Raw genomic sequence first — 13,920 nt, forward strand, 5'->3', positions numbered from 1 at the left:
GGTCCTCAATTGAAGTTAATAAACAACTTATTTTCAAATGTCAGGATAAGACTGTTCAGTTTTACTATTTGTTTAAATTATATGCTTTCTATCAGTTTAACCAATTATCAATCAATCAGTTTAAAAACAACAATACTAGTTGAAACAAAATCAGCTTAATAGTATAGTTCAGTTCAATTGTTTAAAAATACAGTAAATTAGTTTTATTAGGTTCATTAATTCAGTTATTACTGGTTAGTATATTGTTCCCAAAATTAATTTGTTTGAGTTGGTTAATGTTGAATTAATGTTAATTGCTTTGTATAATACTACTATACCCTTTGTATAATACTACTTTGTATAATACTACTTTCTATAAGCAGGCTCAATGAATATTAGTAGCTTAGGGAAAGATTTATTTGCAAGGTGCTACTTTCTTTGGATCCACTGGATGTAGCTGTAGTCCTCTGTCAAGTACGGTCTGCTCGGGCTTCAGTGTCTATCTTCTTCTTCCGAGAAGAAACCGGAAGTCGACAGGAACACAATGGAGTTGATCTGGCAGCTAGCCAAAATTTTCTTATCTGGGAGCAGTCTCCTTATATCCAAGGTAGATGAGTTCAAAATTAGTCAAAATTTGACTTTAGTTATCAAGTAGAACAAGTGAGTCAGAGCTGTTGCTTTTCTTTGTCTTGCCTGCTCTTAGACTCGTTCTTTTTACTGCGGCTGTGAAAACAAACGTAGCTCCGTGGAGCCGCAATTCTACCCGGTGGCTTTCATTTTTCCCCACTTTCCACTGCCATGTTCCTCCCTTTCCCTTATTATTGTCCCTTAATGTGAAAAAAATTGTTTATAACTTGCCGGTGTGCTCCTTTATTGTTTCCGGGCTGCTTCACTCTGATCCGAGTTTGCCTGTCTGCCAAGGGCTTTTTCCTCGTTTTTGTACTCTTTTGTAGTTTGGTTCTTAGTCTATCCAAGGCGTTTCCCCCTTTTGGCAGTCTTCAGAAAGGGAATGTAAGGATTTAGGGAAGGTGGGGGGGGAATGGCGGGCGCGAGTTGGCTCAGGCAGTGCCCAACACCAAACCGGCTTTGCTTGGAGCTGCTGCTTCTTCACGGCGGCCAAGACTCGCGGACCTCTTAGAGGGGGGGGTTCAGGGAAAGATCCCTGTGCTGCCAGGGAATTTCTGCGTGCAGATTCCCCTTCTAAACCGGTGTGTACTGAAAGTGGCTTGGAGTTTTGTGCCGCTCCTCGCTCGGGTCCCGCCAGAACTCGAATCTGGTAGGATTCATGAGCCTCTGTAGTGGATCATTTTAACCAGGACCCCTATCATGCAGGATGTCAGAGCCACATTCACCTTGGCTTCAAGTAGGTGGTGGTTAGACAATGGTTCAGCGTGAATCTCTAACCCTGAAACCAAACCCAAGGCTCAAAGCAAAATTTTAAGTCCAGGGTGTAACCTCTTTCATGTGCTGGGCCTGTCACAATTTGGAAGAGACCTCATGCAGTCAAAGAAGCTATAAAATCCTGGGCTGGTCCCAATGAGGTTGGCATGAATGTTGAAGTATCCCAGAACTATCAGTGTAGGAGTCTCTAGCACCACACCCAGCAGTACCTCTGCCAACTTATAAAGGGCACCCACTGGGGAACTAGGTAGCTGGTACACAAGAAGAATGCCCAGTCTACCCTTCGTCCCTAATGTAAGGACCATACAGTCAATGCCAGGGATAGTTTCCACTGGACGTCCATAGAAGTTAAAGGTCTCATGGAGGATAATAGCCATGCTGGCCAGATGTGCAGGGTTGGTGGAGGACCGCATAACCAGGGGGCGTTATACGGGACACACTATATCATTTTCTTCCAGCAATTTTTCTTTTATGCAAGCTAGGTCAATTTCTTCTTCCTGCAACATCTCATAGAGGTGTGCAGTTTTGTGCTTCACTGATCTGGTATACTATATCAGTACAGACATGAAGGAAACAGGGGCCCATTGTTTCATCAACTCTCATGAGGTTAGACAGGCAGCAAACATCTTTGCCAGACTGGCCATTAATGATAAATCTTACTTCCTTCCAAATTGACTCCCATTTGCACTGGAACAGTGCATTCATCAAACATCCTTTCCAAGGCAATGATTTCTCCCAATTGCTACTAATAAACCTCCCCAGTACCTAACAATTAATATCCTAGCATCCAGAAAAACCATATAACAATCCAGTCACGTTGTGCTGAAAATAGAGATGTCCAACAGGTATTGATTTATATCACTATGGCTCCTGGTTTCCAGGTAAGGCACTGGTGTAGCTCTCTATTTCTCCCTCCAGTGGTGGGGGCCAATGAAGCTGATGGGTAGTAGAGGCAGGGCAGACAAAAGAAAATACTTTTAAAATTCAACAACTGATTAAAAAGTGGAACTCTCTGCCAGAGGATGTATCAATGGCCACAGGCACAGATTACTTTAAAAGGGGATTAGACAGATTCATGCAAGTCTATCAATGGCCACTAGCTATGGTGACATTCAGAGCTAGTATACCAGTGCAGAAGGCAAGTACAAGCATTTATAATCACAGTCAACGAACAGCATAATTAAAACACAAAGAATTCACAGTAATTCCAAAATACAATCATTTCCATGGTTTACAAATACTAAAATCTCAAATAAAATTTACATAATTTAGTGCAATAAAACAAAAATAGCTCCCCAATGAAGCACAAATAGATCTTGCTGCTGTGCAAAATTTTGCTACCTTCTCTGTGATCTGTCTATATTTATTTGCTAGAAGAAGAATAAGGTAAGATTTTTCAATCTTCTGGGGAATTTTCATAAAATGGGAAAAATCAGCTCGTCTCATAAAAAGGACAGCGTAAAAGAACATACCCTATTGATTCCACTTGCTTACTGCCACAAGGGCAATTCCATCCTGAATACAGAGGTTTTTTTGATATCTCCCTTTTAGCAGCTCAGAGGGTAGAATGTTAAAACGCGCCTGAATGAAAGCTGTTCTTGTTTTCGGGATTACAAGATTTTCCAGATAGTTTGCTGGTACAAATTGTTTAAACTCTATGTAACTATATTTTCTGGCAAGTGCAGAAGGCAACATCAGGGGAAGGCTTTGGCCTCTATGCCGTATTGTGGGCCTGGTTAAAAAACAACAACTGTCTTTGCCTAAGAGTTTCTTGGCTTTTCAAACCATTGTTTCAGGATTTGGGCCTAGCAGAATCATAAAAGACCTTTCTCTGGGAACCTAATGATTTTGCAGTCTCAGAGAGAAAGAGAGAAGAAATGAGAGTTAGACACAGGTGCAAGTGAGATCATTGGAGCCTAGGGGCTTCAAGGCCAGAAGATCAGAAGGTAGTTTTGCCTCCACATTCCATCTTATTAGCAGAAGAAACCTTGGATGGGAAAAGGTGGTTTACTTAATTGTGCCTACGTGCAGCTGCAGAGTATGTGGTCACATGTCCAGCAACACACCTGATTGGTCAAGTCACCCGGCTAGCAACACATTTGATTGGTTAACTAGGATCATGCTAACTGCTGGCAGTTTGGAATAAAGGAAGATCATTCATTCTAGTTTTGTACCTGTCTAGTTTGGATACCTCTTGATTCTTGACAACTTTGAGCCAGGTTGGGCCTTGTATGGCTGGAACACCTACGGCTTGGACTCTGTGTCTCAGTCTGATCAGGTAACATCTAGATTAGAGAACCAAAGCTTGTATAAAGACTTGGCCAACCTGAGAAATCAGCAGTGGCTGAACATGGACTGACACAAACAGGACACAGGGTCTTATTCCAAGACACTGAAAGTCTGGACAATTCTACCAACTATTTTGTCAGATTGCACAGAGAAGCCATTGAAATTCATAAACATCAGCACAACTTTAACAGAAGAGAGTTTAAGAATGAATAAGGCTTGGCTTCCTGTCCTGAAAACCTCCAGACTAACAAAGACTACAGTCAACAATAGCCATGCAGATTATCAGATCACTTCAGGATACAATGGTTCCATATTAACATACCACACCCTCATTAGCACATTATCTTGATACTTACAGGACAATGATTAGCACATTACCTTTGATACTTTTTGCAGGACAATGATTCAGCTCAACCCAACCCCTTTCTGACTATATATTACTCTTCCTACCCACTTGACACTGAGAGACACTGTCCTTCAGTGTTACTCCTCTGAAGATGCCTGCCACAGCTGCTGGTGAAACGTCAGGAAAGAAAATACCAAGACCACGGTTACACAGCCCGAATAACCCACAAGAACCACTTGTATAAATATTTTAGATTAGCTCTTTAGACTTTATTAATGTCTCCTTACTGTTGACTGTTCTTATATTTGTATATTCCTGCACATTTAATATACCTTATTAATTATACCCAGTGGTGTTCTTAGGTTTTGGGGCTTCCATCTAAATCTCGTACTTTGGTCTTCGTTGGTTACAGCTACCAGACCAATTGCTTTTGGAACTCAGCTTGCAAGCATCCCACCTTGACTAACACCCAGGAGGGTAACTCTGTCCCTTGGTCTCTGGCTGGAGAGTTAGTAAAGGGACTGTTGGTGGCTACTCACCCTGGGATTGTGAGGATTCACTCTCCAGAATATTTTGCCTGAACTGTTACCTTAAGTCTTTTGATATTTTTGACCAAAGTAACTGGTTGGCCACTATGTGAGACAGAATGCTGGACTAGGTGGACCACTGGTTTGATCCAGCAGGGCTCTTCTTATGTTCTTTGTTTCTCTTTTGCTGTGTGTTATCATTCTGTAGAAAAGTGATTAGTGGATGGTTTTAACTGAATAAATTTATTTCTGGAAGAAAGAACAGAATAGTAGAATAGAACAAATTAATGTGTGTTAGCTGTGCCTATGAAACTGACAAGGTACCCTATTTTAACCTATCCTAAATTAGCATTCTTCTTGTTGAAGACCAGATACATTTAACACAGTCATTCCCTAGAAGCCAGTATAATCCACCGAGGGACCTCTGTGTTTTAATACAGCATGGCACACCCCCACATCTAAAATTACCCACAATTGGTGATGACACGTTGAAGCCATTGGAACTAACTGAAAGCAGCAGGGGGGAATTGGTGACATTCCTGCTTCACAAGAGCATTTAAAGCACTGCCTTGAAAAGGCCCTAATGTGCTTAATGCCTCGCAAGTCAGGAGGGGGTTGTGTTAAATAATCATGGGGGGAAGAGACTTGTTAAAAGCTTCTGGATTCCGAGCACACAGCTGGGCACGTCGCGCTCCTGTAGTCTGGCTTGCTGTGCCACTTGAAGAAACCCTTTTATTGCCGATGGCTGGTTCACCGAAAAGGGAGAAAAAGCGGAAAAATCTCCTCCCCCCCAAACAAGCCTTGTTTTGAAAGATCAGTACGAGCTCCAGCCTACCATACCCCATTAAAAGCTCCTACCCTACCAGGACATATTGTTGTGAGTCTTTAAGGTGCTCCTGGACTCTTGCCCTTTTCTACTACTGCAGACAGACTAACACGGCGACCCACTGCGAATACCCCATTTAAGGTCATCTGTAAAACGTATTGTTTACCACGCCTCCTAGAAACCCCGTGTGTGTGTGTGTGTTTAATTCTGTAACACACACACACACACTGCCTTCCAGTCATTTTTGCTTCCAGAAAGCAATCATTTCAATTCCTCCCAAGGGAGTTGTCCGCGCGCACCTCCCTTCTGGACGCTTGTATTAAAGTTGTTTTGTTTTTTTTTAACACCCAAGCGCAAGCTTGCTTCACATGAAGCCGCCTCCACGTGTGGCATCCGCAGACCATTCTTCTTTTGAAAAAAAGAGGTCCGGGGGTGCCCGCGGAATATCCACGGCAGGCGGGCCGAACAAAGGCAGCGGCGGCGGCGGCTTCCTCCCCTCACAAAGGGCTGGACGTTTCCACCTGACGTTTCCTCCTGAGCGAGGGTCAGCAGCAAAACCCGGGCTGGTCGCGGAGGCGGGAGGCCGGCCGGCCTGCGCCCCTCCCTCCCCATGTTCGACCCCCCTCTCCTCCTCCTCCTCCTTCCCGGCCCCGTTCCAGCCCGGGGCTCTCCCCCAGCGCCGACCCACCCGCTTCAGCGGGTCCCCGGGCGAAACTGAAAGGGAAAGGCGGAGGGCGGGAAGCCCCCTCGGAGCGAGGGGCGGAGGAAGGGGCGGGGCGAAGGGGAGGAGAAAGAGGGGGGAAAAGGGGCGGGGCGGCACGCAAGCGCGATGGGCGCTCGGCGAGCCCCACGCGGGCGCCCTCGGAGCCTGGGCAGTGGCGCTCTCCGCTCAGCCGCGAAGGGGCCTCCGGGCAGCGCGGCGGTGGAGACGGGGAGCGGCGCCCCGGGGACGGGGGAGCGGCCCGTCGGGGCGGAGCGCAGCGCGCCAGCGGCTCTCCGGGGCCAGCCCCGGCCAGTCATGGGGTAAAGGGAGCGGACGCCACAATACAAGCGGCCGCCGCCGACTGACCGACTGCTTGGCCGAGGGCGGGCGGGCGGGCGGGCGGCGGGGTGGGTGTGGAAGGGAGCGGCGGCGACGCCGGGCGCTCGGAGGCGCTGGCCGAGCGGCCGAGCCCCAGTGGCCGGAGGGGAGGCGCGCGCGGCGGATGCCTGGCGCGGTCGGGGGGCGGCGGCGGAGAGATGATCGCGGAGTTGGTGAGCGGCGCGCTGGGGCTCGTCCTCTACCTGAACACGCTCGGCGCGGATTTCTGCTACGATGACAGGTAGGCGGAGGGCTCGGGCTGTCGGTTTGCTCCCGGGTTTCAGGGTTGGGAGCTTCGTCCCAGCTCCCTCCCTCCCTCCCACTCGGGTGTGTGTGTGTGTGTGTCGTTGGAGACCCTGCGCCAGTGCCGTGGAGGGGCCCCGGCGGTTAGCTGAACTGTCCCTGCTGTCAAGTTAGTTGGCTGGCGCCGCTGCCGCCTCGCTAGGGGGTCAGCCAACAGCTCAACGGGCGGAGAGCGCGGCGCATCTCTCCCAGTCAAGTTCTCCTGCCCGGGTTTTGGGGAAAAAGTGATCTGGCTTTCCAGTCCGCGACTAGCAGTTCCTTAAGTTTGGGGAACCAGAAATCACTGCTGGGTAGGGAATGATTCTGAAAGTGCATGCGCCTTCTGTCTCTTGGAGACCAGCCTTTTCTTTCTTTCTTTCAAGCTGCCTCCTAATTAATAACAGACCATAACACCATGGTAATATAGGTTGGGAAGGGGAAAAAAAACTCTTCGTCTGTTTGTTTCCTTGCCTTCTTGCCCCTTTCTGGAACATTTGACACTTTCTTAAAAAGTGACACATGAGGCTGCAATCCTAAACACAACAACCTGAAAGTAAACACTGTTGAACACGTATAGGATTGCACTGATAGGATAGCTAAATGGTAAGGATGTACCTAATTCCTAAAACGAATCTGACTGGAAACTTGATTAGAAAGTGGGATCTAATTTAGAGCTTTCCTCCTGGGATGCTAGAGCTATGTCATTGTGGTTACTCAGCAGTGAATGGGAAAAAAAGCAAAACTCTGCACATGTTCTTGTTTGTAGTTATCGTATTCAGAGGGTGAGCTCCAGCCCTGAAAATATATATTCTGATGGAAATCCTCTAGTTAGCCTTGACTGAAATCCTCTAGTTAGCCTTGTCTTGGAGCTGGAGCTGCTGCTTCACAGAGACTGAGCTGGCTGGAAAACCTCAGTGGCGGTGTTTCAATGTTTGCATGTTTGTGTGTATGCATTGTCCTCTGAAGATCTGCTGGGCAGCGCTTGGGAAAGCATTTCTATTGTGTTCCTTGGACTTGTATGTTCAACATTCCTTTATGCTAATTAGCAAAGATGAAACCCCCAGGGCTAGAATTTGCCTCTTGCATTCGAGTGAGTTTGGGCTGTTAATAAGAGCTGAACTGTGTTGTCGAAGAAACAGCATTGATTTCTAGAGAATGTCAAACTTGGGCTGGTGTCTACCAGTTCCTTTCCTAACCAGGCATGTGGTTAGAAATTGCTGAAAAGCTCCATTAGCAATTAAAGAAAATTCCAATTTACACCGTTTTCCGGTGGCTTAATCTGATTACAATTAAAACAGATTCATAATTAAAATATATTAGGGAGAACTTCACGCACGACTAAGCTTATGAGCCATCCTGGGGTGTTTGCATGCTCCATTGATGTTAAACCATCCAAAAAGTGAGCATAGATTTACTTTGACAGCTTTTCATCAGTCCTTCCCTATGTGGAAAGTGAATGAATCTCTTGGGTTAGGCTGCACTACCTTTCAGCAGAGTGGCTTTGTATTGACGGTGCACTCCTTGAATTCTCATACAAGGGAGTAATTTGACCCTACAGTATCTAAAAAGTCCAAGCTCTGATGGCTGTAGATGTACAAATGGTACATCAGCAATTCTGCCTTCATATATCCATTAGGTTACACTGTTGTAAGCAAACACTTTGACTGAGCGTCTGAAGATCTTAATTTCTCTTATTTTAGTGTGAGGGTGAAGGGGAGTTTGAAGCCAAAAGTGAGGAGAACAGATGTGCAGAATTAACTATTGCTAGAAAACATGTTACAAAGTTTCCAACAGATTCTTAGGAAGGGAAAGTATCTGCTACTTCTTTGAGCTATTTGCCCCAGGTAATAATTTGTCTGTATTTGGCTTTACTAGTTTCTTAATTTTGATGTCCCCCCTTAGCATTGCATTGTACCTGCTATAGTTAGCAGTTAGTACTGATTCTCTATATTGTGCAAATGCTGAATTCCAGTTTGTTGTTCCTGTTGTCTCATTCTTTAACAGTGGCAGATTAACAATCAGCAACCAAAGTTTAAGGTTTTCCCAGGGTTATAGGCTGAAGTCTTTTCTTCTTCAAGTATTTAACTAGATTGTAACTGCTTTCTAATGTATTAGCAGTGTGTTAATGGTTTTATAAAGCTTGTTTTAATGGCTATACACTGCTGTGCATATTTACAGACAAACAATATAAAGATTTAGATATCTGATTTAGCTATGTTGCTGATGATAGATAACGTCTGTCATGCTATATACAGATATTGCAATAGCATTGTCAGGTCTAGAAAAAGCCTGGGCATGTGGTTGTTAGGGTATCCAAATATTTGAGAATGAGCTATTTTAGGGAATTTAAGAGACTGTGCTATACAGTAGAAAAGCTAGATTCAGGTCCAGATAGCTAACAAAGGGAGCCTTGACTCTTGAGAGCTTATAACCCAAAAATCTTGTTGGTTCCTAAGGTGCTACTGGATTCGAGTTTAGCTCTACTGTAGGGAGGACACTAGGTTGTCTGAGGGCGCAAACCAAGAATTTACTATTCTATTTTGAATTTGCTAAAGTTGAGTTGTGGTGTAGTGGTTAGCATGTCAGACTAGGATCTGGAAGACCCCAGTTCAAATCTCCACTCCTATGGAAGCTTGCTGGGTGACCTTGGGTCAGTCACACAGTCTCAGCCTGACTTACCTCTTAGGGTTGTTGTGAAGGTAAACTGGAGGAGTGGGGAACGATGTAAGCCACTTTGGGGCCCATTGTGGAGAGGTAAAAGTCCAGATTTTTCTTGGTATGACATATTTGTGTCCAAATGTCATTAGACAATGTTATTGGCAGTTAATTGCAGACTCTTTGCTTAGGGTGGGGGGAAAAGAATTGTGTGGGTTGCACATTTTAATATGCAGGTTTGTTTTAATTCATTTCATAGCTAAAGACATAAATACTTCTTGAATTTAGAAATTCATTGGCATGTGTGCTCTGGAAGTATTGATTGTGCTATGCTGTAGGTCAGTTAATTAGAGCATTTTCAATTACTGTGGGGAGAAAGGAGAGATGAAAACTGCAAGCTAGTAAATTATGTTGAACATTGGGAGCCTGCTTAGAATGTGACTGTAGAAGTTGTGAGTCGAGCTGGCAAAGTAGCATGTGGCTTTCAGGGTGGAATCATCCTTCCAGTCTTCCTGGGTCAAAACTGGGCATTTGTGCTTTGCAACTATTGACTACTTCAGGAGCAATGCCAAATTCTTGAGGTTCCTGGACTACCAAATGTGGCATTTAATCTAGAGTGTTTTCCTTCTTAATGTAGTGATCAAAATTACTGTACTATATAAAGGTGCCTGTAATTGTTTTCTGGATTTTACTAGGTTGTCTAAGATTAAGTGGTGTCATAAAAACCTTCTTACAGCAAAATCAATTTCCTAATGATAAAAAAAGTAATGGAAAACAATGTGCAAGGCTGGCATAGAATGAAGTTACTTACAGGCTCAAATAACTTTCATGTGGCCAGATATTGTTTTCAGACAGAGCTGGATGAATTCTTGAGTTTTATGTCCATATTTAAATTTGTGGAAGAATTGTTGAAAGCATGATAATGTGTATGTGTTAATATCCTTATAGATTACAGTAGGTGAAATTCGGATTGAAGTGCTATCAGTTCAAAGATGTGATGAATTCAGAGAGCATATTCTATGTCTCAATCAAGGTCTGAAAATGTATATTGATTATGTAGATGTTACAAGGCAACTGTTCTCCATTCTCTAACCCCACTGGATTTAATGTAGTTTTAAAAAAAATTCTGGTGCTTCTAAGAGGCATGTAAAAATTAAACGATAGATCAGCAGCAATATTATGTATTAAATACAAGGAAAAATAAAATCCCATAACTTCTAATTCTTGGGATGTAAATATGTATGGCAGGAAGGTAGGGTTTTGGATCTAGAGGTTTTTGTAGTGAGTATTCTGTTCTGCAAAATATTGAACATAGACTCCTGGCAGAGAAGTTTTGTAATCTTCACCCAGGACACAGAACATTGTTATTTTGTTTTCACTGTGGCTGCTAAAAGTTTCTTTTTGCTTCCCCACTGGTACTATAATTAAAATTGTGCCATTTGGTTGGTTGGCCAGCTGGCCAATATGTCGAAATATAAATAATCAGTGTAATAGCTAGACACGTTGCTATTGATATATAACTAGGATGTCCAAGATACTAAAGGTCACACGTAACTGAAGTGATCATCTAAAGGTGCTTATGCTTATCCATTGACGTAGTCACTTCTACTCTCAAATGCTTGAGCAGATGTTCACATTATGTACATTTAACCATGGGATGATAAATTATTCCTATAAATTTATGATTTTGCGGAACTAATACTTTAATGTAAACAGAACTCTTTAATGCATGCATATGGTTTTCCATTGTGCACATTTCAATCATCAGCATTAAAGTGTTTTCACAAGTTCCAATCATAAAGTTCTGCACTTTGGTAACATTTGAGAATAATCTTATTCATATCCTTTGTTAGTGGGGATTTTTGTTCAGCTTTTGCACATTACACACAATGTGTAAAAATCATGAAAAAATGGCATGCTTGTTTCCTTGTGTCTTCATGCTGGACTGTGAATCCTTTTATATAAATGTACAACTGCAGACTACCTGTGCAATCCTAAACAGAATTGCACCCTTCTGAGTCCATTGAACTCTGTTTAGGACTGCAGTAAATATCATTTAGGCTGCAGTCCTGTAGAGACTACCTAGAAATGTAGGTAGTAAATATGCATAGGATGTTAAGAATATAAGAGTGGCCTTGCTGGATGGGTGGTCTTAGTCCAGTCTAGCATCCTGTTTCACATAGTGGCCAACCAATTGCCATGGAGGACAAGATGTTTTCATGACATTGCCTCCTAGCAGTGATGTTCACAGGTTTACTGGCTCTGGGTTTGGAGGTTTCCTATAATCTCCATGACTAATGATAAGCCTCTCCTCCATGTATGCGTCTAATCCCATTTTGAAGACATCTGTGCTCCTGGCCTTTACTTCATTTACCAGCAGTGAATTCTACAATTTAGTTACTTTGAGTAAAGAAGTACTTCCCATTTGTCTGTCCTAAAGTTTTTCAATACTTTGAAGTTCAGGTGACTTATCTCTAGGGCTCCATGCAATAGTGATTTTATTCATTAGATTAAGCAGTTGAAGATTGAAGCTGTTCTATACGAAATCAGACTATTGGTCCATCAATGTCAGTATTGTCTACTCAGACTGGCTGTGGCTCTCCAGGATCTTAGGCAGAGATCTTTCCCATCACCCAGGATCTTATCCTTATTGGAAACACTGGGGCAAAATCTATAGGTGACATAAAAACATGTTTTTTAAACTCTGAATTTATCTATCGGATACAGTGCAATCCTAAACAGAGTTACTCCAGTCTACACCCATTGATTTCAATGGGTTTAGAATAGAGTAACTCTGATTAGGATTGCGGTTTTCTGCAAGTAGGGTTCAGTACTTTTCTTTAATGATATTGTTCACATGGCCAATTCGGCCCTGAACAATGTGAAAGGATTCAGTGTAGTCTTCTAAACAATAAAGATCTCCAGTCACATTTTTACTTTACAGTTTTAATTACAAATGTGAACAAATGAACGCTTCTAAAATTTGTGCGAATAAATTGTTATAGTCAGTAGTTTGGCTTTGGTATGCACATTTTAAGCAACAGCATGCAGTGCTAGCCTATGCATTGCTACAACTGCAGCCAGCGGAGCTTACTTTTGGGTAAGTGGACCTCTGGATTGCAGCCTCTAAAATTTGAAACCACACATTTTCTGAAGCCGTTGCCCCTTTGAAAATTAAACTGAGTCAATATGCTCAGCAACTCTCTTGGGCTTGTCGCGTGTGATGTAAGCTAGGAACTGATAAATATATATCGAAGAATTCGTGTAAATAAATGATGAAAATAATTGATTGCCATCTGTCTCTTGCTTAGCGAATGACTGGTAATTTTCATGTGTGATTTCCACCAGGATCTTTAGTGCCATGGATGCTTTCTGTGTATGCACAGCACAATTTTCCATTTATATTTTGACTTTTGAGCTCCTGTTCTCAAAGCAAAGTGGGTAGGTGGGATCTCTCGCAAGTGTGACAAAGTAGCAGGTGATAAACCAGCATATGTGCCTGAGTAAACAGTGTTGTGTATCTTGGTAATAGGCTTAAAACAACCATGGCTTAAGTTGTGTGGCGGCATTGAGTGTGGCGTTTTAGAAGAGTGGAAGGGGTGGTGGTGGTGGATTAAACTGAAAATCCTTGATTACTGTTGATAAACTGGCCTTGTCTAGCTGTTTCATGGCCTTTCAATTTGTGGTTCAGGCTTTTGGTCCTACTCAAGTTACTGAAGGCTCCACTCAGTGAAATTAATGTCACAATGACTTGCAGTTTCAAGAGAAATAGGAATGGGATAGAGTCAGACACAGGTGCAAGTGAGATCTTGGGCCTGGGAACTTCAAGACCAGAGACCCAGAGGGAGTTCTGCACTCATATTTCATATCATAAGCACAAGGAGCCCTGGGTGTGGGTGAGGTGCTTGACTGTGAATATGTGGTAGCTGCAGAAGTATGTGGTCACATGTCTTAGCAATACTCCTGATTGGCCGAAGGTCAGGCCAGCTGTGGGCAGTCTGGCATAATGCAAGACCGTTCACGCTAGTTTGACCCCTCCTTAAGGGCCTTCCTTCCTTCTTGCCAGCCTTTTGACTTAATCCCTAACACAGAGTTTGCCTTTCCCCCTGCTGCAACCCAAGAAGCAGCACAAGATCCCAATATTCAAAACAACAAAAATAATGGAATACTATACCAATTTTCAAATGTATTGTTGAATAACAATGTAAGCATTAATACATACACTTCTACAAATTCAATATGACAATAAATATTCCTATGTCTAACACAATAAATGTTACTATCCTAAGCCACTAATACAAACAACTTATTATAGATGACTAAGATGGTATTATCTGCAACCCACTCTAACAACTAAAGTCTCTCATCCAAAATAAGTGGCTGCCAAGAATAATGTTATGCTCGCAATGTGTAAAGCTAATGTTCCTTTCTCCCTGCTGCACCACACTGGGTTGACACTTTCATTGAGCTATCTACTACAACCCCAAGATCTTTCCCTCTCTCAGTCTCAGCAAGTTCAGACCCCATTAGCCTA

General features: G+C 43.3%; 1 protein-coding gene across 1 annotated transcript in view; it reads left to right on the forward strand.

Annotated features, from left to right (window-relative positions):
- Positions 1-6,595: 6,595 nt before the first annotated feature.
- TMTC2 (transmembrane O-mannosyltransferase targeting cadherins 2) overlaps positions 6,596-13,920 on the forward strand; it is a 229,399-nt gene continuing 222,074 nt past the window's right edge. The window contains exon 1 of the mRNA XM_056846658.1: positions 6,596-6,690. Within this exon, the coding sequence (XP_056702636.1) occupies positions 6,608-6,690 (83 nt within the window). The 5' untranslated portion in view covers positions 6,596-6,607. The remainder of the gene's footprint in view (positions 6,691-13,920) is intronic.

Source organism: Euleptes europaea, chromosome 3, assembly GCF_029931775.1.
Source record: "Euleptes europaea isolate rEulEur1 chromosome 3, rEulEur1.hap1, whole genome shotgun sequence".
Lineage (NCBI taxonomy): Eukaryota > Metazoa > Chordata > Lepidosauria > Squamata > Sphaerodactylidae > Euleptes > Euleptes europaea.